At 40.0% G+C, this 24,225-nt stretch overlaps 1 protein-coding gene across 1 annotated transcript in view; it reads left to right on the plus strand.

The window, feature by feature from the left end:
- Window positions 1-531: 531 nt before the first annotated feature.
- Window positions 532-24,225, plus strand: part of LOC309709460 (uncharacterized protein) — a gene marked incomplete at its 5' end in the record, with an annotated part of 31,865 nt that continues 8,171 nt past the window's right edge. The window contains 4 exons of the mRNA XM_082538077.1: window positions 532-600; window positions 690-947; window positions 5,135-5,256; window positions 13,570-14,228. Coding sequence (XP_082394203.1) covers window positions 532-600; window positions 690-947; window positions 5,135-5,256; window positions 13,570-14,146 — 1,026 coding nt within the window. The 3' untranslated portion in view covers window positions 14,147-14,228. The remainder of the gene's footprint in view (window positions 601-689; window positions 948-5,134; window positions 5,257-13,569; window positions 14,229-24,225) is intronic.

Below are 24,225 nucleotides of genomic sequence, written 5' to 3' on the forward strand. Positions count from 1 at the left end.
AAATCAGACTCTGATGAGGAATCGGAAGAAGATGAAGAGGTGACATTTACTGATGTTGAGCAGACCCTCTCCACAGAATCTGAAGGACAGTTTTCTCTCCCTCCACACTTAAGGTGTGCATCACACACACTCAACTTATTTTTTCATGATGTTGAGAAATGGCTTCAAGCAAATGAGGCAAAATTCATCTACAGAAGTGCAACTTCAAAGTGTTCTGCAATGTGGACAAAAGCAAACCGTTCTTCTGTTGCTTCAGAGTTGGTAGATAATTTTTTCAAGAAAAAACTCATAGTAGCTGTTTCAACAGGATGGAATTCATTTCACGACGCTCTGTCCAGGATCACTGACATTCCCCTTGCTGAATTAAATACTGTCTGCACTCAGTTTGGAATCAAATGCTTCACTGATTGGGAGTATCTGTTCCTAAAGGAGTATTGTATCGTGTTGAAGCCACTCACTGTTGCACTAGACATATTGCAAGGAGAAGAGAACTGCTATTTTGGAATCCTTCTTCCAACTCTGGAGATTCTAATGTCCAGGACGCTGACACTGCAGGACGAGCTTAAGCTGACAGCATCCCTCCCTGATATCATTGTTAAGGTAATCTATATATAGCCTTACCCTAAAATAAATTTTTGTTTTATTTATCATGCTCTTATGTGAAGTGTCTGATGTATTTTTTCTCATAGGCGATCAAGGTGCGCTTTTCCTCAATGATGGACAATAAAGAAGCTCTCCTGGCTGCAGTCACTTTGCCTAAATTTAAGTTACGCTGGATCAGAGAAGAAGAGAAAAAAGACATGGTTAGGGCAATGCTTACTACAGAGTGCCGTGGGTTGTCTCTTGAAGACCAACAACCTGCTCAAGATCACAAGAACCCTGCTGACTCCACTGATGACTTTTTTTCATTTGAGGAGGACGACTGTACCTACTCTGCTGAAACAGAGGTGATGGAATATTTGAAATCTGCTGGGGTCTGAGCTGGGTGTTCTTAGCCAGTTTCCCAGGATTAAGGCCATTTCACTGAGGTACAACACAGCCACACCATCAAGCGCACCAGTCGAAAGGCTTTTTAGCCTCGGCAATCTTGTGCTTACACCCAGAAGGAACAGACTGTCAAGTGAACGCTTTGAGAGACTTACATTAATGAGATACAACAACTTTTTCAAAAACAACACAGCTAAGTAGTACAAAAAATGTTTTGGAAAACATGAGTGCATACAGCATGCAGGAAATATGGTGCTCATTGGTTTGAGGAAGTTTCAGAGGAATTCTGTTTGTTAACCAAAGTTCAGAGTTAACTTCACTTTGTTGAATCACATGACATGATTACATACATTATGTATGAATATGTTACTCATTGCTTTGAAAATGTAAACATTTTAATGTTTACTGCGTGAAATATGTCATGTTTAACATTTCTTAAGTTAAGCTTTTTTGTTATTCAGATATGTTGCAGAAAAATATATTTGTTATTCTGGAATTGTGTTTCTTAGCTAAAGAAAGTTACATTCCTTACTAAAAAATGTAATTATTAAAGAATGTTTTTTTTATAGAATGTAATAAAGATGATTCAGGAAGCAAAAAGGCTAAACTATTTCATGTTGACTCGTATTTTTTTTTTTTTACTTATTTATTATTTAAAGAGTTTAATTTCTATTGTTTGTCCACTCAAGGTTTATGGGGATTTTAATAAGTATTTAGTTAAATTACTTATTGAGTAATTAAGTTACTTTTCAGACACAGTAATTAGATAAGTATTTTAAATACAATATTGATTAAGTAATTAGTAATAGTAATTAATTACGTTTTTAAAGTAACTTACCCAACACTGGTCGTCATATACATATACAGACAAAAAACTTGAATTTTACAGTGTTTATTTATCAGACAAAATAAGTTAAATTAATTAGCTGTCCAGTACCTGTGCAACAGATGGTAGTGATGGTTCAATAGGAGCATGCTATACAACAACAGATACAAGTGTATACATAAACAGAGAACTGAGGATACTCTTCCCTAACGGGTGGAATTTGGGAGAAATTCAGGAGAATGGTGGCTCCGGGAGATTTTTGGGAGGGGCACTGAAATTTGGGATTCTCCCGGAAAAATCGGGAAGGTTGGCATGTAGTGATACCAAATAGCAGAAGAAGGAACACGAGAAGCTGAAAAAGTACCAAGGGCTCAGAGTAGAGCTCAAGAAGATGTGGATGATGAAGGTAACAATGGTCCCAGCGGTCATCGGGACCATTGTTACCTCCCTGATAACGACTGTGTTTAGTCTGTTCCTTCCCATTCCATGCAAGGCCACCTGGGTTGGCTGGAAGACTGTTTACTTAGCCTAGCAGGGCGAAGGACACTGTCTCAGCTGAACTCTGGACACGCACACACATACATATACACTGATATGCACACCTCATCCCCCCTCCCTTTCCAAACGCCTTCGATGCTTGTTCCCTCCTGGGAACACGGCAGGTCTGAGCCCGCGCTGGAATGGTAGCGCTGGGCAGGATGGCTGCTGTGTTTGCTACGGATTACTCCTCACCCCCTACCCAACCCTGTGGCTTGTCACATGTTCCATAATGTTGTGCTGTGGACATTTATGTGCTTTTTTGTGCAGAGGAGTTTTTTTGTTTCCTGTTCTGATGCTGGCATCCCAGGAGCCCAGCATGAGTAGAGGTCTCTTTTTTTCATCTTGTACTTTCCCATTGTATATTTCAGTGTTTTTTCTGTAACACTACCGATCTCCGACCTGTATCCCCATGCGATGTCTGTGTTGTGTGTGTAAGGTCGGGGGGGGTTCCCATTTCACTGCAGGGCTACCAGCACGTGGCGAATAAAGCCTTGATTGATATATTGATTGATTGATTGATTGATTGATTGATTGATTGATTGCAGTGACTCCCAAGCTAGGTGAGTGGCTCCAGCAGATCAACAACATCCGAGATCTCTGTCCAGAAGAGCGCAGTCCTAGGAACAGCAAAGACACTGCACAGGACCCTCAACATCCCAGGTGTCTGGTAGAGGACCTGTGCTTGAAGGACCACCCGCAGGGACGAGACGGGAATAAATATAAATCTCACAACAGCAGTCACCTCAAGGTGGTTTATATTGTAAATTAAGGACCCTACAATAATACTGCACACACACACACACACACACACACACACACACACACAAAGGGTATTTTATACGAGTAGACTGTTTTGACTCTTTCTTTGATTTTTGAGAAACACTTTGAAGACCCCTGGGATGAAGGGAGAGAGTACTCCCCCTCATCAGAGAGGGCTGCCTGTAGTGCTATTACAGTACATTTGTGTGTGTTGGACTCTGCTGATGGTCTGCTAATGACAAATGGATAGACTGAGCCAATGGGGAGCGAGCCGTGTGAAGTCAAGTGCAAAATTGATATTTCAGGACAGCTGATGCATTGTGGGAGCCAGGTCTGCTTAGTATCACTGGCTCAGTGGCACAGAGATGCAATACTGACTCTGTTTCTATCAAGGGTTCAAGAGTTTTTTATTTAAAACCTCTCCTAAGTGAGGAAAGAATGCAAAGGAATTGTCTTTAGAAACACTAACCGATGTAGATGATAACAAATACATTGGTTTTTGAGTTTTCAAGCTAGAGTTGACAAGGCTAAGCATCAGGGTTTAAAATGAATGAAAAGTCTGTATTAGTCTTTGGTTGATTAATAGGCTGGAATACCAAAGTAAACACAAAGAGAAAAACTGACTAAACATGGAAGATCTAATAGAAACACAGACTAGGTACAGGGGACATGGGAGAAAAGGAAAAAATCTTGAGAATAACTTACAAAGAAAACTAGGAATACTAAATCAGAATGAAAACATAACATGAGCAAAGGTGATATTCAAACTGAAAACTACTACAAAGTCAAACAGAAAATATCAAACAGAAACCGAGAGTCCAAAACTGAAAAACAAAAACAAAAAACAAACAAAAAACAGGATTAGATGCATGAATGCAGAAGCATTTTATATTCTCAGATGACAGTGAGGAAGATGCAAAGGTTGGAAAACATGAGTGAGTCTGCAGCTAATAAAAAATAATCCTCTCTGATAGCTTTGTTTCCTGTTTCAACTTCTTCTGTTCCTACACCAGCACTTCTGCAGTTTCTTTTCCTTTTTTTCTGAATTGCATCACCCATCATTTTGGGAAAGACTCAAACAAATCCACCATGTCTCAGTTGCAGGTGTAAATGCTTCTGTGTTCAAGTCACACTTTGTGCAATCATTACCAAGATTTTTTTTCTTTTGCAACCACTGAGGCCAAGTTCTGGCTGAAAGCACCTTCTTATGTATATACATGAGTGCAAGTAAAAATAAATATAAGCAAATAAAGTGATCTGTTTGTCCCCTGAAATGATCAATAACACTAAATTAAACCTGGCTTTAGTGTTTTTCCAGCTGATAGAATAAGAGCAGGTTTACTGTTTGGATCCTGCATGTTCTGAAGCTGGATGATGAAGCTTTTTCAGCTGATTTATTTCACACAAAATGTTTATTTATTGGAAGGAGCTCAAATCCTTCGACTCTGTGTGGATTTAAAACTGAAACCTGCAGTACCGGACTTTTCCTCTCTGGACTAAACAGCTCACCACCTCCCCTTGCAGACCATGATGGATCCTGGAGATTAATAAATGGATAAATTTCTCGGGAAGCTGAGGATAAACAGTACTCAGTACAGAGCAAATTCAACAACACTTGTTTCTGATAGTTGATGGAAGTATATGAAAAGGGCACTGCCTATGTTTACGTCTGCATTTGGGGTTCTCATCCACAACTCATAACATAATGCACTGGCAAATAAAATAGACTACTCAGACTATCAAGTTTTTGAAGATGTTCTTTCCCTTTCACAGAAGAATATTGAAGTTAAGACAAGGCTCATGCCATGATCCTTGGAGGACTTGCATGGTGCATGAGGACCCCCACTGGAAGCTGTGATCCCAGGGCATGCCAGTGCATGCAGGAGGTGTACACATTGCATGCCCTTTTTTCACCTGAGGTCAAAAAGGGTTTGTTAAACATACAGCCAGCTAGCCACCCACCTGGTGCAGTGACTGCTAGCCACCTGCCAGAGCCCACTTCCTCTCTTTTGACATTGTCAGTGTTTGCAGCAGCTCAACACCCAAGCCTCGTCACTGCAGCCCCACCCTCCAGAGTTGACTATGCAGTCTACATTGCACCAGCCTGAGTATCCTGAGCAACCTGAGTGGCCTGGGATGCCCAGGCAACATGTGCAGCGGCAACCATCCACTCCACCAGTATTCGTGCATTCGAGCCAGCCCAGTATAAGCCGGAAGATCCTGAACCTGCAGAGTTTCAGAGCCAACAGAACCCAAGTCTCTGTGCCCTGCTGAGGATAATTGGAGGTGAGCTTCCCTTCCTCCAGGACATCTACAGGAAGCGGTGCCTGAGGAAAGCAGGGAGGATCATCAAAGACTCCAGTCACCCCAGTCACAAACTGTTCAAACTACTTCCATTAGGCAGGAGTTACTGCAGTATCCGGTCTCGAACCAGCAGACTGAGGGACACCTTTTTCCATCTTAGAAGGTCTTAGAGTGTCTTAGAATTTGTTATATCTTTGTAGTCCAAGGTTATATTCTGGCTCTGGGTTTTGTAACATTTTAATGTAACAGTTTTGTAATCTCTTTGTTTCCCTCAGTCAAGCCACAGTGTCTGTCTGTTCTGTGTTTTTTCTCTGTATATATCTTCTGCCTTAGTTTAGTTACGTTTCCTGTTTCATTGTGATAGTCTATTGTGTGTGCACTGTGTTGAGTCTAACTTCCCCTTTATGTATATTAATGAATGGTTCCCACTTTGTTTCCCTTGTGTCTCCACTTCCCCTAATTGTCTCAGTCTCCCCTTGTCCTTTATCAGAGTGCAGTTCCTCAGTTTTTGTTCCCTAGTGGTTCCTTGAGCAGAGTTAGTTTAGTTAGTTTTTATTTCCTGTTGGATTTGTATTTTGCCTATAGCTAGGTTTTTTGTATCACCCCCAAATGAGTTGTGGAATCACAGTTTTAAATGTTAGAAATAAATATTTCTAACAAGCGGCACGGTGGTTAGCACCATTGCCGCACAGCAAGAAGGTCCTGAGTTCAATTCCAACATCAGGCCGGGGTCTTTCTGTGTGGAGTTTGCATGTTCTCTCCATGTTTGCGTGGGTTCCCTCCGGGTACTCCGGCTTCCTCCCACTGTCCAAAGACATGCAGCTTGTGGGGATGGTTGATTGGATAATCCAAATTGTCACTAGGTGTGAATGAATGTGAGTGCGAATGGTTGTCTGTCCCTGTGTGTTAGCCCTGCAACAGACTGGTCACCTGTCCAGGGTGTACCCCGCCTCTCGCCCTATGACAGCTGGGATAGGCTCCAGCACCCCCCGCGACCCTGAAAAGGATAAGCGGAAGCGAATGGATGGATGGAAATAAATATTTGATTTGTTCCCCTCATTTACTTATTTCTCTTTGTTAAATTGTATTTTGAAAAAGATTTTGAAGATCTGTTTTTTAATTTGGAGTTCAAAATTGATTTTTGAATGCATTACTAAATCCATAAATGAATTTAGTAATGCATGTTTTATTGCACAATTCTTTATTTTGATGCATGTGGCTCTTTTGGTCCTCTATAATTGGTCCTCCCGATGTCTGCATGGAATATGAAAATATGATGTTTGTGCATCATATCCTGCAAACATGAAGCTCCCAAGTCTTAATGATTTAAAATTAAAATCCTCTGAAACACACAAACTCACACACACTCTGTCATGGTCCCCACGTTTTTGTTTTTGTTCTCTCCCTCTCCCCCCTGCCGTGGCGGTTCTCATTGTGGGCTCCCGCCCCTGGCCCACGCACCTGTGCTCATCATCACACCTATCGCTGATTGCTACAATCAAAGGAGCTTCTTAAGATGGCAGACCTATGCTACTCGTCGCTGGAATGTTGAGCCACCAGCGTCATTCTGTATTCAGCAAGTCTGAGCCTGTAAGTCTTCGTGCGATCTTGTACTAATTAGATTTTCTGTGTGTGTAGATCTTCACTGGACCCGTCCCTGTATCTTTGAGTGATTGAGTGAGCTAGAGGAGCGTTGGAGGAAAAGGAGTGGGATTGTTGCTGAGAGAGTGGAGTGTGTTTTCGGACCCTTCCCCTCGGACCCTGGAGCCCCGGACCCCTCTCCCGAACACTTTGTATGTATTATCAACTGGTGAAATCACTGTAAATAAATGCACTGCCAGCTTTTGCAAAGGTCTCCTGGTCTGCGCCTGAGTCCATCTACAAAACCATGTCACACTCCCTCACAGAGACCCACATGAATTTAGTGCATAATTCAATTCATGTTAATATGTATTCTCCAATGAGAAGCCTGCATTATGTTTGATAAAGTGTGTAGGTATGTATTTCATCATGTTAGCGCTACATGGAGGATGAGAGTTTTGGGAGAAGCTGTTGCATTTTTCATGCCTTTTGCATTCATATAGCCCTCAGCTTTAAGGCCTATACAGTAACCATCTGTTATTAGCAATCGGGACCTAAGGCTAGTATCTGCAGATTGAATGTGTCCAGCAGATCCAGTTTCAAATGCATAAGGATAGGCTGAAAAACAGAGTTAATTTGCTGATTCAGTCAGGTCAATAATTTATTAGATAGACATATTTTTTTAGTAACTGATTATAACAAATATATGGTATATCCACAATATTTGTAGCTGCTTTTGTTTTAATTTCTAGTTGAATGTAATCACTAGGCTAAATGTAAATTGCTAGAACTCTCAAGGAAGGAAAATTTGTTCCCTTACAACTGAGCCAGAATTCTGACTTTCACAGATAGGAACAGTCAGTTAAAGATACTTCTGATCTCAACTCATTACATGTATACAGCAGTCTACAGAATCACTTTCTTCATTCCAACCTCTGGAGCTTGGAAAGACAAGCACCTGGACATCTTTAAGTTTCTTGAAGACGTTTCTGTGTCAAATACTGAGCTTCAGTGAAGATTCAAGTTCCAGTTATTTATATTTCCTATCACCTTAAATCCTCACTCAAAGACAAGTATCTTTGACAGTGTATATATAGGTGTATCATATATAAGAGACATATTGTTTGTTTAATTTGTTGGCAGCACTAAATTTGGCTCAATGCTTACATATATGTGTAAAAAGCAAATGTACGAGCTGTGAAAACTGTTTCTGATCGAATGAAGAGCAGACTGATATATTAAATATTCCTTTATTGGGTGAGAAAATCAGACCATGTCATAACTGCTTTAAGTCATACAGAATAGATATCAGAGGATTAAACAGGCTGACGTCTGCTAAATGGGTCAAACTGGGCAGAAAGTATCCAAACACATAACATCCTTATAGAATATGATGTAACACTATAGATCAACTTACCTCAGAATATATAAAGCATATAAACAATTACAGCAATATGATGCAACAAACACAGCAGTACTGCTAATCCAAAATACTCAAAGCTTCATAGAACTGAAACAAACATTTATTTTTAGCTCCATTCTGCTGCTGATACATACTTTAGGTTTCTAAACATTACACTTGTTGCTGCCTTTCATAGTGTGTAACTTGAAGGCCCTGAGTACTTTCTCCCACACTGAAAACACTGGGATGATCAAATTATTTGAACATTACCTAATAAGACAGTCTGTCTATTCTCTCCATCTGTCAGCTGCTGCAGGCTCTTCCTCCTCCTCTTCCTCACACACTGCTGAGGTTTTTTTTTTTTTTTTTTAAATAAGTTGACTTATGTAAGTTAGACTAAAGTGTTTTGGGTTATGGTAGTTTGGAGCATCTCTAGAGCTGAAATAATATTATTTAATATAAATAATTATTTTACTAAAACCTTATAGTAAACCCCAAGTGTGTGACTAATCAGTGATAATTGTTATGACTAAGTTTAGCAAGTGTCAGACGTTAGGAAGTGTGCAAAGCTTTTGTTATAAACATAAAAGGTATCGTTCGGTCAAAAGCATTTTTTATTGTTAAAAAAGTTAAAAAACAATACATAGATGAGTATAATTTTAATATCTGATTTCAAATTTCTTGCATAAACACAGACGTTTGTAATGGTTACAAGTATGGCTGCAGACATACAGCAGGTCATCCACCAATTACAAGGTTGGTAGTTCATTCTCTGGCTCTTCCAGTCTGTATGCCAAAGTATCCTTTGGCAAGATACTGAGCCCCAACTTTCTCTCTGATGCATCCATCAAACTATGAAAGTGTGAATGATGGCTAGAAAGCACTTAGGCACAGAAAAAAGTGCTTGTATGAATGGGTGTGAATGTTGTATAAAATGCTTTGAGTGCTCAAGTAGATTGGAAAAACACTGTAAGAGAGACAATCCATTAACCATATTATATTTACATAAAACTTAATGTCGAGATCTGTAAAGGGAGACCCAAATACAAATATGAGAAGCAAAATATCAAAATAAAAAGATGTACTTTATTCAAAAAGTTGATAAGCAAAAGTCCAAATAAAAGGACAAAGAAAAAGGGAACATGGAGTAGAAGAACTCAGACAACCATTTGGAAGGACCACAGGGTAAACAACTAGAATGGAGAGAAAGACAAGACTGTATTTACACAGGGGGCTGATCATAAAATGTAAGAAGTGAAGAATCAAACAGAGGGGAAATTAATGAAGAATAATCACAAAGCATAGGAAAGAAACAAATCCTTAAAAAAAACAAAACATGAAACAACCCAAAGAAATAAATCCATGACATGGAAACTATACATGATGAGAAATAGGAGAATGTCAAAAGCATGGGAAGAAAAAAAGAGTTAGAATTAATTAATTAATTTGTTAATTAATAAAATTAAAAACTCATAGAAAATCATGGCGCCAAGACCACTAAACTAAAAATTAATAGTAGATGTGAATAACCATTTTAGTAAACCAAAATTAAACTAAAAGGAAAAAATAAAAACCACACAAGGAAAGAAAAGTGAAACTAAATACAAAATAACTTAAAACTTTGGAACTAACTTAGGAATATAATGTGCATACAATGTATTTAGTCTTTGCCAAACTGATCGAATTTGTGATCAAAAACCACTACACACTTCTGCATACATGTTTACTGGAGACCGAGATCTCATCATTGGCAATCATGTTTTATCTGACTAAAGATATACGGAAAATAAACCTAAAAGTATATACTCATTCATTAATAATATAAAAAAGCAAAAGTACATTCTTTAATTCTTTAAAATGATCTGAAATTTAAAATATATATACCGGGTATATGAAATCAAATTTTTATAAAGGATGAAAAATGCAAAACCACAAATATGTCTGAAAATAGTGTATTACATATATAATGCAATTAAAGGACCCTCAAGCAAACAAAATGAATGTGGAAAACAATATTTAATTATGCCATTGTACTTGCTGTACACAGATCGAATGCATTTATCTGCTGCAGCTTTATCTTTGACAAGGCTACCATGCAGGTATGTAAAAATGTGCTCGAAAAATATGTGTGTGGATGTATATTTTTACATGTCTATGACAAAAATAAACTAGGGCACAAGTCCTTTCTGAGATTTCAGCAGATCCAAACACCCCACTGAAGTCTCAAAAAGGGCAAAACACAGCACAGTGTGAGGTGTTTAAACCAATAAAGTGATTACAAACACTAGATTCCTGAAGATGATGATAGTACAGAATCACTGAGATTTTTTTTTTTTTTGATGGGGTCAAATTCAATGAGGGGTGGCAGCGGCACTCTATGCTTTAATCACAGCTGACAGGATGGAAATAGGCTTTTGAAGGACCTGGCAGAGGAGGTGAATCTTCTCATTTAGGTGTCAGATGAACAGTCAGAGGCTGCAGCTGTTCACTATCACAAAGAAGCAAAGGGGAGAAATGCATCATAGTGATGTCACATTGCAGCAGGATCGAGCTAACTGATGAGATCTACTCCCAACTCAGCCTTACTTAAATAAAGGGTGAACACGAGTTTTAACTCACTGTCTGCTCACCAACTTGTTCATGCTAGCATGCCAACATTTGCTTAATACCATCCAGTCATCTAATTCAATATTAGTAGAGTGGCTGAACAGAGTTACTGTAATTTTATATTTTCTAATTACCGGTAGATTTTTTTAATGCCACTTTTTCTTTTTGGTTTTTAATTCAGTTTAGTTTCAGTTAGTTTCCAGAGTGAAGTTTCTCCTTTCAGTTTAGTTTTTTCTTTGAAAATGTGTAGTATTAGGGTAGTTTTATTAGTTTCATTGTTAGTTTTAGTCTTTTACTCTTTATGGTATGGAGGTTTTGTATGGAGATTTAGGAAAATCAGTACGGGAAAAACGTAGATTTTTTTAAACAGTTGACTCAGTCAAAGAGACATCCAGGTTCTCAATAAAAATGCTCATCAATGCCCAGCTAGACAAGTTGTAATAGAACAGACACGGAGACATGACAGACTGGGGAGACTAAGGGACAAAACACAGGTACAGGACTACAAATGTATTCACAAAGACTGAACACAGAGAGACTAGACAGACAAAGGGATGTGATAACAGGATGCAGAGACTAGACAGAGACAGATTGGACATGAAGGTGAACAAATATAAACAAACCAGAAATCAAGACCCATACCTACCTACCTTAGTTTGATTTTGTCCCCAAAATCTAGTTTAAATGTTAATTAACTAAAATGTTTCCAAGTATCTGGATTTGAGTTCTCTACTCTGCAATACTTTAAGTTCAATCTATTTTGGCCTCTTACTTGACAAGCTTATTTCAAAAATGTATTTGTACTTTAGAGTTTAATATTTTCATTTAAAACCTGGCTCAGGACTTTTTCACAGGATGTAATGCCCAACAATTGCATTTTTTCTAATTCTTCTAGACTGCAGACCTCCTGGCTCTCCTTTGACTTTTCTTGTCACAGCCAGCTGGACATGGCTTTCATGTGCCCTGAGGAAGAACGTCACATAGTTAATCGGTTTGTGATCGCTAGATAACAATAATGTCTGCCACAGCCATGTCCATGTTTGTGAGTGTCATATAATTAAAATACCATTGCATGTTGAACAGCCACAAAATCCCTCCTTTGGCAAATCTGATCACGCCGCCATCTTCCTCATCCCAAAATACAAACAAAGGCTGAAACAGGAAGTTCCGGTTCAGAGGAAGGTCGCGCGCTGGACGGATCAATCGGTGGCCGCGTTACAGGACGCACTCGATGACGCAGACTGGGGCATGTTCAGAAACAGCTCCGATGATGATGTCAACGTGTTTACGGAAGCGGTTGTGGGATTCATCGGGAAACTAGCGGATGATACCGTGGAGACAAAGACTATCACAACGTTTCCCAACCAGAAGCCGTGGGTGGATAAAACCATCCGCGACGCTGCCTACAACACGGGACTCAAGACGGGGGACATGGACCCGTACAAAGCCGCGTCATATAACGTGCGGAGGGCGGTGAAAGAGGCGAAGCAGCGCTACGGGAGGAAACTAGAGTCACAACTCCAACAGAGTGACTCTAGGAGCCTGTGGTGGGGACTAAGGACAATAACGGACTATAAAGCACCAACAACCGGTATGACGAACGCGGCCGTGACTCTGGCAGACGAGCTGAACACTTTCTATGCTCGCTTCGAGGCTGCAGCTAAGGACTCCAACGATGCTAGTGTTAGCGGCGCTAACGGCTGCAGACAGGAAGATACTGCCAGCACCGGAAACGTGCTCGTCATCTCCGAGCATGAAGTAAGGAGAGCCTTCAAGAGAGTGAACACCAGGAAAGCAGCAGGACCAGACGGCATCCCAGGTCGTATCCTAAGAGACTGCGCATACCAGCTAGCTCCTGTGTTCACTGAGATATTCAACATCTCTTTATCTCAGTCGGTGATCCCCACATGCTTCAAAGAGTCCATCATTGTTCCTGTCCCGAAGAAACCCCACCCTGCTTCTCTCAATGACTATCGCCCTGTAGCCCTCACCTCAGTAGTGATGAAGTGCTTTGAACGCCTGGTCAGAGACTTCATCATTTCTTCACTACCAGACACACTGGACCCACTACAGTTCGCTTACCGTCCAAATCGTTCCACAGACGATGCCATCTCTCATCTCCTCCACACATCACTCACTCACTTGGACACTAGAAGGGGGAATTATGTTAAAATGCTCTTCATAGACTACAGCTCTGCATTTAACACCATAATTCCCTCCACACTCACCACCAAGCTGGAGCATCTGGGACTCAGCTCATCTATGTGTCTGTGGATCTCCAACTTCCTAACTGGCAGACCACAGGCAGTAAGGATGGGCGGACATGTCTCAGCCTCCACCACTCTCAGCACTGGAGCCCCCCAGGGGTGTGTTCTGAGCCCCCTGCTGTACTCTTTGTACACATATGACTGTGTGGCCACTACCAGCTCCACCACATCATCAAGTTTGCTGACGACACCGTCGTGGTGGGCCTGATCTCTGATAACAACGAGACGGCCTACCTGAAGGAGATTAGGAATCTGGAGAACTGGTGCCAGAGGAACAACCTCCTTCTAAACGTCAGTAAGACAAAGGAGCTGATAGTGGACTTCAACACTAAGCAGGAGAGGAACTACCAGACCCCTGTCATCAACGAGTGCCCAGTGGAGAGAGTGGACAGCTTCAAATACCTCGGAGTTCACATCACGCAGGACCTGTCATGGTCCTGTCACATCAACACCGTGGTGAAAAAGGCCCGTCAGCGTCTCTACCACCTCAGACGCTTGAGAGACTTCCAACTGCCCTCCAAGGTGCTCAGGAACTTTTACTCGTGCACCATAGAGAGCATCCTGACGGGAAACATCTTAACCTGGTTCGGGAACAGCACCATGCAGGACAGACGAGCTCTACAGAGGGTTGTGCGGTCAGCTGAGCGCACCATCCGCTCCGAGCTCCCTGACCTGCACTCAATCTACAGCAGGCGGTGCTGGACCAAGGCCAGGAAGATCGTGAAGGACCTCAGCCATCCCAACAACAGACTGTTCTCTCTGTTGAGGTCAGGAAAGCGATTCCGCTCCCTGAAGACCAACACAGAGAGACTGAGGAGGAGCTTCTTCCCGCAGGCGATACGGTCTCTCAATCACACCACCACACAGTACTGACCCACACATACAGTTCTTACACACACTGGACATTCTGGACATTGTTTTCACTTCATTACTTAAATCACGCTGCTGTTATTGTGTATATGCTGCTGTTATTGTGTATATATTTATTTAGATTTCTTCATACATTCTTATATAGTTCTATATTGTGTATTTTGTTGTACAGTTATTTTATTTTCAACTTTAATTTATATATTTTATCTTATTCTTCCCAGTTAAATTTACCCTTCATTCTAATTTGTGTTGTACAGTTATTTCATTTTTAACCTTAATTTATATTTTATTCCTTCCTAGTTAAATTTACCCTTTTTAATTTTCATATTTATTTCCTATCTTATTCATAGCCTTTTCCTTTTTTGTTTTCTTTAGGTCACGAGCAGTTGTCCAAGCATTTCACTACATATCGTACTGTGTATGACTGTGTACGTGACAAATAAAATTTGAATTTTGATTTGATTCTGTGAGAACAAGTCCCACTAAAGGACTGGAAGTGTCTGTTCTGTACCTCATTGCACTGAGACCATTGGTCCTTGGCTCAGTTGATGCCTTTCTACGGTCCCATCATGTCCTACTTTTCTCATTTAATAGCTTGTCCTCTGGCATATCTACCACACTCTTTTGACTGTGCTTGGAGATAAAGGAAACCTTCTTGCAACCACACATACAGATGTGGCGTCCTGGTAGAGCTAGACTGCCCGTGCACTGTTTTACAGTGAACTTAGACTGTATCTGTTGTCAACTGCACCTAGATTGAAACATCATTGAAACAACTAATAATACACTTACCAAAAAAATCACACCATTTTATATAAAATTGTTCATTAATTTCACAATCGACAGGACCCAAAATCTACATCATTGGGGACAGCTACATCCGCCTTGGAGAAGCACAGGCAAGGGAGACCATTGGGACCAACCTAGGTCTGGATGCCCAGGTCCAGTGGTTTGGCTGGGGTGGGATGGTTTGGAAAAACCTGATCCCTTTTCTTCTTCAATGCCTTGGAAGAAGAGCTTTTCCAGGTGTCCTGTTGATCCACTTTGATGACCTTGGCAACATCAAGAGCATCAGACTTGTGTCAGAAGGACTTTCATGATCTCCACTGACAGTTCCCGCAGATTCAAATGATTTTCTCTGCCATCACCCAGCGATGCCAGTAAAGAAATGCCCATTAAAAGAAGATGGACAAGGCTTGACTCTTTGTCAAAAGTGTGATGGCTACCTTCATTCTGTCTGTATGTGGTTGTATTGTACAGCATCCACAGATAAAGCGTAGAAATCCTGACCTGAATCCTGAATAATATTGCCCTGTGTGTGAAAGGCCAAATCCAGTAAGGTGACGCTGGCTTTGGCCTTCCACTAAGCTTTTGGCAGTAAAATATAAATCAGGAATTTTATTTTTTATACTGTTTTTGCTTGTTCTTAAAAAATGATTTTACATGTCAAAATATTTTTTGGATTATTAATCAATCAATCAATCAAAGCTTTATTTGCCACATGCAGGTTGCCCTGCAGTGAAATAGGACCCCCCCGACTTTACACACACAACACAGACATTACATGGGGATACAAGTCAGAGATCGGTAGCTTTACAGAAGAAACACTGAAATATACACTACGATGGGAAAGTACAAGAGTAAAAAAAAGAGACCTCTACTCATGCTGTGCTTCCATGGTAGGACAGCATGAGAACAGGAAACAAAAAAAAACAACAACAAAAAAACAACAACAAAACACTTGAGTAAAATGTAAAATGTACTCGTTCACTGTAAAAGATAAAAGAGCGGATAGTCCTATATTAAAATCACAGTAAATACTGGAAATACTAATCTAAAATTTTTAATTAGCTAGTAAAAGGTTTTTAACTTTTGAACAATTTCAAGAAAATACAGACATCAAAGATCTGAAGGGGAAAAGCAATGAAGACATGAATTTTTCACTGCATCTGAACAAGGTTATCGCTCAGTCGGAAATAAATCAGACGACTGAGGCGACTCTTTACTTGTCGTAGCTCTTCAATTAATAAAAAGATGAGAAAGAGAGCCATTAAAATTTCGGCATCCATCATTTCCCGCTGTCACCAAAGGGAAAAGTGGTAGGGGCGGGAACAGCTGGTGACGCAAATCTGAAGGCTAGACCTGGCCTGCGTGGTATTTGCCGTCTTCAAAGGGCCGGGTCCTTTAAAGGATGCAGCCTATGAATTGGGACACAGCTAAGATTCCTCTGCTGATGCTGAAGGATGAGGAGCATGTTTGGCCATGTGCACCGCAAGGCACAGTAATTAAACAGGTCACCTATACTGCCTGTTGACCTCATATTACGTTTGTTGTAAATTAAGGCTTTATTTGTTTTGTTTCCAGTTTCACTTTGATCTGTGACAAATTAAAGCGATTAGCACCTCTCCTTTATTAGGCTGTGGAGCAGCGAGCTTTCTTTAAATAGGTCCAATCGCTGTTGCCTCAGAAATAAATAGCCTCACTGTGCACTCACTCTGCCATAAAATATTTTACTTGAATAAAAAAATATATTTTACTGCTTTGTGTGCTAAATTACGGAGCCCCGCAGGGGACATGGGAGAAAAAAAAATTAAGACGGACTTTTGCGAGATCTCGCATGATGATCTGTTAGATATTGCCAACACCATGTCTTTCATGCGAGCATGCAGGTGAAACGTGGGTTAACTTAGGAAGTTAATAAACCACACCTAACCCTTAATTATTATAATTCATCATAAATCATGTAATATTGAGTTTACATTTCCCAGTTGTGGTACAATACAATGAAAGGTCAGATTAAGAAAACACAAGGGGTACTGTAGCAACTGTCTTCTGTCCTAGATCAGATCATCTAGCAGGAAGTAGTATGATGAAGATGTATTATGATATGATAAACGACCCATATAGAACCAGTGAATGAAAAGTCCATTGTGTGAGCTGATCAGTTTGTAGAAATATGATGATTATTAATCTAATGATTTTGGATCTGATTCTGAAGTGTATGGGTGTGGAAACAAATAAGCAAAGTAAGGATGTAGGCAAGAAAAAGGTGTGCTAGTGTGTGCAATTAATTTATCTGTTATAAATACTAATACCTCTGTTTGGGCTTAATTATCTTTTCCCCAAAATGTCTGTGTAAGGCTCTGTTTCTGAGAAACTGTGATTAGAATATGAAAAGCAAAGATCTGGAAAAGATGGCCGTGACACAAATAAAGCCTCTCACAACACAGGTCACATTTTAATTTCATCATGGCAGTGAGGCTGCCTGAGTTTAATAGAGCTCTTTTGAACTTGCCAGATTAAACATTCAGACTCATTTATAGAGAAAGGGAGTTAAATGAAGACATTGGGCATTAAAAGGATATGTCATGTGAAACAGAGCATGTGGGAGGCAGGGAGTGGACCCAAAATGCAGCTGACAGATGAATAATTTAAAATCACAGCTTTATTGCTCGCAAAACGGTGACAAAAAGAAGCAAGATGGAAACACATAAACTAAGCAAGTCCGAGACAGGCAAACTGACAGATGGACAGAGGCTACATGCACCACGAAGGAGGATGAGAACAGAGGGAGACACAGACAATATACAGTGGTGTAAAAAAGTGGTTGCCCCATTCCTGATATCCTATAATGTTTCTGATCATCAAACAAATGTAACTATTAGACAAAGATAAATGAGGGTGTTTATTATTAACGGGGAAAAAATCCAAACCTACACTGCCCTGTGTAAAAAAGTGATTGCACCTCCTGTTATAACATAAATTAACTGTGGTGTATCACATCTTTGGAAAGCTGAGTTCAATTTCTGCAGCCACACCCAGACCTGATTACTGCCACACCTGTTCTCAATCAAGAAATCACTTAAGTAGGACCCACCTCACAAAGTGGAAGAGACCAAAACATCCTCAAATGGCTCCTCAGTTTCATTGGATCGTGGCATGATGTCTGGCCATAATGCCGCAATCCAAGGAAATTCGGGAACAAATGAGAAATAAAGTAATTGAGATCTCTCAGTCTGGAAAGGACTATAAAGATATTTCTAAAGCTCTGGGACTCCAGCAAACCAAGAGTGCAGTGATGAGGTCACAAAAGGCCCCAGAAGAAGATCAGAAGAACTGCAGGCCTTAGTCGCTCAGTTAAGGTCAGTGTTCACGACTCCACCATAAGAAAGAGACCATTAAACATCTTGATGAGCCTCAAGACTTTTGGGAAAATACTCTGTGGACTGATGAGACAAAAGTTTAACATTTTTGAAGGTGTGTGTCCCACAAATGGGAAATATATTTACACTGCCATACACATAGTAAGGGAAAAAAATATTTGAACCCCAGCTGATTTAGTAAATTTGCACACTAACAAAGAAATGATCAGTCTGTAATTTCATATAATTTCAGTGGTAGGTTTATTTGAACAGTGAGAGACAGAACAATAACAAAAAAAATCCAGAAAAATGCATTTCAAAAAAGTTATAAATTAATTTTCATTTTCATGAAGGAAATAAGTATTTGATCCCTTTGCAAAGTGTGCTTTAGTACTTGGTGGAAAAACCTTGTTGTCTTGGTGTGTCTTGTAGTTGGTCGCATTGGGGGATATACCCACCCACAACTCATTTTCAATGGCCTGCTGAGGGAAGAAGGTTCTCAGCCAAGATTTTCCCATCTTCCCTTTGATGCAGTACAGCTGTCCTGTTCCCTTGGCAGAAACCCCCCCCCCCCCAAAGAATAATGCCTCCACCTCCATGTTTGACGGTGGGGACGGTGTTCTTGGAGCCATAGTTCACATTCCTCCTCCTCCAAGCACAGCAAGTTGAGTTAATGCCAGATAGCTCGATTTTGGTCTCACCTCACCACAACATTTTCACCCAGTCCTCCTCTGAATCGTTGCGATGTTCAGTGGCAAACCTCAAACGGGCCTGTACATGTGCTTTCTTGAGTGTATGACCTTCGGTCCTTCACAGCTTAGTGTGTTACCAACTGTTTTCTCGGTGACTATGTTTCCAGCTGCTTTGGGATCATTGACAAGTTCCTCTGGAGTAGTTTTGGGCTGGTTCTACAAACATTGGTCTCATTATCATTAAAACTCCACGAGGTGAGATCTTGCATGGAACACCAGACCGAAGGAGACTGGCAGTTATTTTATGGTTCTTCCATTTGCGAATAACTGCACCAACTGTTGCCACTTTCTCACCCAGCTGCTTGGCGATGCTCTTGTAGCCCATTTCAGCCTTGTGTAGGCCCACAGTCTTGTCCCTGACATCCTTGGAAAGCTCTTTGGTCTTGGCCATGGTGCAGAGTTAGGAATCTGGATGGACCGATTGCTTCTATGGACATCTGTCTTTTATACGTGTGTGTGTATATAATACATATTAAAATTTTTAAGCAGTGCACCTTAATACCAATTATATTTTCTTTGCTTTTTTGCTTTTCAAATTTGCGTTACACTGGGATGGAAATCTGTTACCAGCTATTACAAGTTAATATTAAATGACACATAATTCAATTAATAACAAATGGCAAAATATTTTTCTCCCTCATTTTTTGTTGACTGATTATTATAAGAAAACTTGCAATAAGGATTCACTATTGACATTGTTCTGAAGTCTGCACACCTGCGAAAGTCCTCAGAAAATAAATTGAGGTTGTTTGCAGACTCAGACTTGCTAGAAATGTGCCTGTGAAGGTCACAAGTCTGCAAGGGCAGCAAAGTCTAGACAGCAGTATTCAGCTCTTGTATGAGATAAAACCCAAGATTTACTGGCTTAATGTTTACAGTTTTCTCCAGCTGCTGCTCCACATAAATACCATCCAGTGATAACTTCCCACCAGCCCTCCCTTTACTTTATTTCACCAAACAGTTAATAAAGAGAATCATCTTTCTGATTATTTTCTGTTCTGTGTATAAAAGTGGGTTATTACTGCTGAGGAGTTGAAGTAGGGCAGAATATAGAGTTAATAAATAAAGGATAATCTAAGAGCAGTGAGGCCTCGGAGAGCTCACCCTACATTCTGCTCAGTATTTTTAGTTCATCTGAACTCTGAAAGTTGCATTCACTCCATGTATTCAGCAGTAAGGCTGCTTTTTGACAGAAACACAGCTAAGCTTGTTTCTGTCAAAAAACAAGCTTAGCTGTGTTTTGCCTGTCAGTCTGAGGGATGAAGGAGGGATCTGTGGATACAAATCTGTATACAAACTAATACGTTACTGGCTTTGTGAAGGTATTTCAAGGTTTTTCTTTGAATATTGGTGGCTTTTACACTCATTTTTAGCCCTTGTACCTGATGATTTTAATAGGAATAAAAAAAAACCAACCCAAAAACCTTTCAGCTGAAAACTTAGTGTACAGTGTTTCCTTGAAATGAGGAAACTAGAAGTCAGAAGTGGCAGGCAAAATCATGTCCTTGAGAAAAATCCTTAGAGATGATTGTAGCCCTTATATCGTGGTTATTGTCATGTCATAACAGAAGTAGTTTGGTACAGACAAGTACTGTTGGATTTTTAATCAATCTGGAAAACACCTGATTGGGAACCGCTTCATTTTTCAGCATGACACGGACCCAAACACACTGAAAATGCAGTAGAACAATATCTGGAGAGAAAAACTTACTTCCATCGATCCATTTTCCTCTTCCCAACTCTGAGATATATTCCCTTCAGCTTCACTCTGCAGCAAAGTTCAGGTTGTTTCTTCCACTTCTACTATTTCTACAGTAACCGTAACAGTAACTGTAATTGTTGTAATTGATGTAATTGGAGTCCACATATGTGGACATCACATTTTGGGTTGTCTAGACCAAAATATGGGTGAACAGCTACCCTGAGGTACCCCTGAGCAAGGTACCGTCCCTACACACTGCTCCCTGGGCGCCCAATAGCTGCCCACTGCTTCACTGAGTGAATGGGTTAAATGGGAGAGAGGAATTTCCCCATGGGGATCAATAAAGTACACTTTCTTTCTTTTCTAAAATACTAAATTTTTTTGCTCTTCAAGGGCCTGATATCCACTTATGAGGACATTATACTGTCAGTGTTCTATCAAAATTTAAAACGAATGTCCCTTATATGTGGATCTCATTTTTCTCAGAAGTAATTTTCACATCTGAAGACAGTATGTTTGAATGCAAAGTAGAAGGCCAGTTGCAATTATAGGTTTAAAATGGTGATAATGACTCCCATTTTCAGACAGACACTCGTGGAAATATTGTGATAGTGTAACATAAAAGTGCCATGACACAGAGTAAACGAATGAATAAAGACCTGGAAAGAAGCTCCTGTCTCACCTCCAAGTCCCAGTAGAAATTTGATTTGAATATCAGATTTAGTATTGCATTTGATTCATGCAGCATTATACACCCACTACAATTCTAGTTGCTGATTGTGAACATTAGTGCTAGTAATGTGCAGCTCTTCATACAGAAGGAGAGAGGAGGGAGACAGAGAGTCACATGAGAGATTATATCCCATTTCCAGCATGAAGAGAAAACAACATAAACCAGAGAACTGAATAACAGCTGACCTCATTCATATACATACAATCATTTAACAAGCCTTAATTAATGGACATAAGTGGATGTTTATCAGCTGTTTTATATGTTTGAAAATGGAAACAGTAATAACATAATAGCAAACTTATTGGTTGTTGTTATTCTGTATATTAAATAAATAACTACTTACATACATAGATAAAAATGCAAGAGCTTATGCTGGAAACAATTAGAAACAATACCATCATCCTGAGAATTCAAGTAAACCCTGTTAAAGGATAAATTCTATTTCAGCCAGGAGTTTCCTTTTTTTTTTTTTACTCTTTGGAGAAATGAGTTGGACAGTATATACTGAAAAACAGAAGCTCATCTCTGAAAAGAAAAACACATTTTTATTTTATTTTGACCCAAAGAAAACAGAGGATAGTCATAAGCTTCCCACATTCATCTTTGCACACTGGTTTGTTGTCCCACATAGGTATTATTGTCAGGGTGCTGGGTCACTGACCCAGCATTTTTGTTTATTTTGCAATCATGATTCTTTTGCTGAGTATTCGCCCTCTGTGCGTGTTAGTCGTGTTGCTGTGATTTGTCTCCTGTGCACGCCTTGTTCCCATGTCTGTTTCTTCCCTGACCCCAGTGTCAAGCCTGTCTGTCTCAGTCTCAGTGTGTTTCCTGTTTTATTTTGACGGTCTCCTGTCCTGTGTTCAATGTGTTCAGTTTTGCTTACCTCGTCTCATTATGTTCGTTCACCTCAGCTATGTTCCCATGCTGAGATGAACAGCCTTTCCCTATTCACCCTTGTGTGTGTTTGTGCCATGTATCTTTTTTTACCTTGTTGGATTGTCTGTCCATCTTCCTACCATCTTTCAGGTTTTCCATGCCTCTTGTTTGGTGTTGTATGCCTTATGTGCCATGTTCTTAGTGTTTAGCTTTCTGTTCAGTTTAGTGTCTTAACCTCCTTTTTCGTGTGTGTGTGTGTGTGTGTGTGTGTGTGTGTGTGTGTGTGTGTGTTTGTCCTGCCTTTAATAAACTGCTTGCCTTTAGTTAAGCTCTGCCCTGCCTTGAGTGTCTGCTTTTGGATCCTCTCTGCAAATACTGTCTGAAGCCACAGCCTGTGACAATTATCCCTATTACCATGTAAATTTTGATAACACTGAAAGGCAAAGACAGAATTCCCTTGTTCTTTCATCTGCAATTAAAGTTTAAAATGAGAAACCTGAAGCTAACATTATTCCCACCTCATGTCAAGACCAATGTTCCCTCTAATTTTTTATTTGTCTGAGCGAACACACAAACTCCCTGAGCGATCCCGTGGACCACTGTGAGCAACATTAGACGTGTGCACTGTGGTCACGCCAGCATCGAATCCATCCAAGTTACATGGTTTATTAAAATAATCAAATTACAGCATTTACATTTCTGTTAGACTACTTTTAATTAACTGCTTTAGCCCACTTACAATGAAAATTAAAAAAAAATCTTGTTCATGTGGCAGGATGAACATTATTCCTTGGTTCAACCCACTTTCAGCCTGGCACATTAGGGGGCGCTAGTATAAATAGTGGCCATTTGAGCATTCCTGGATCGCTTACCTGTGATCTCCTTTTTGGTCACCTGACTTCCCTTTGGTGTTGTAGAGATCATTCTGAAGCCTCCATCGTGGCTGGTAGGTGTTCACTCATTGTAGTGTGTACATTACCTTACTTGGTGGTAAACAGATATTGTTTTTAGGTCATAGCTGTAGAAGCCTCCTATGAGCCACTCTGCTCATGTTTCATGACGCGGTTTACTCGGTACGTAATTCAATTTTGTTACAATCTCTGCCTTTTATTCTTTTATAGTAATAACTTATTATGCTTTGCAGGAAGTGTGGGCCTTAGTTTTACGCAATGCCACGCTAACTGAAGTGCTGCTGCTTTGCTTTGCTTTTACCGTCTGTTCCCGTTGCGAAGAGTATTTACTTTAGTCTCACCTCGTGCTGCCACATTCATGACCTGTGTAGTATGTTAACATTATTAGAAGTAAAAATAACTTGAACTCCAATTTTGAAAACACAACTTTTTTTTTTTTTTTTTTTTAAATAGAGCTCTGACTTGTATTATGAGTCTGTGGTCTGGGAGAGAGTCCTGTAACCCTGTCTGCCAAATAAAGTATATAATGACCAATGTTGGGCAATTAATTATATAGTTCTTCAAAAAAGTTACTGAGTTTTGGAAACAAAGTTTTTTGCAGCTGTTTACCTAAAAATGCAGCCAAGGTGTTTTTTTTCTTTTTTTAAAATAAACATTTCGAACTATTTACAGAACAATCAGCTGTTCTGCATCAAATTTGATGCCACACAAATTCTTTGTGCCACTCCAAAAAATTTCTGTCCACTATGAGATAAAGGAGAACAACATGATACCTGCAGGCCTGCAGTGTTGGGGAGTAACGGAATACATGTACCGCCATTACGTATTTAGAATACAAAATATGAGTAACTGTATTCCGTTACAGTTACCGTTTAAAAAGGTGGTATTCAGAATACAGTTACTTTGTTGAAATAAATGGATTACACTGCGGTACTTTCCTGTTTCATTTTGTCGTGGGTCAGGACT

This window comes from Aulonocara stuartgranti (assembly GCF_965226115.1).
Source record: "Aulonocara stuartgranti genome assembly, chromosome: 7".
Lineage (NCBI taxonomy): Eukaryota > Metazoa > Chordata > Actinopteri > Cichliformes > Cichlidae > Aulonocara > Aulonocara stuartgranti.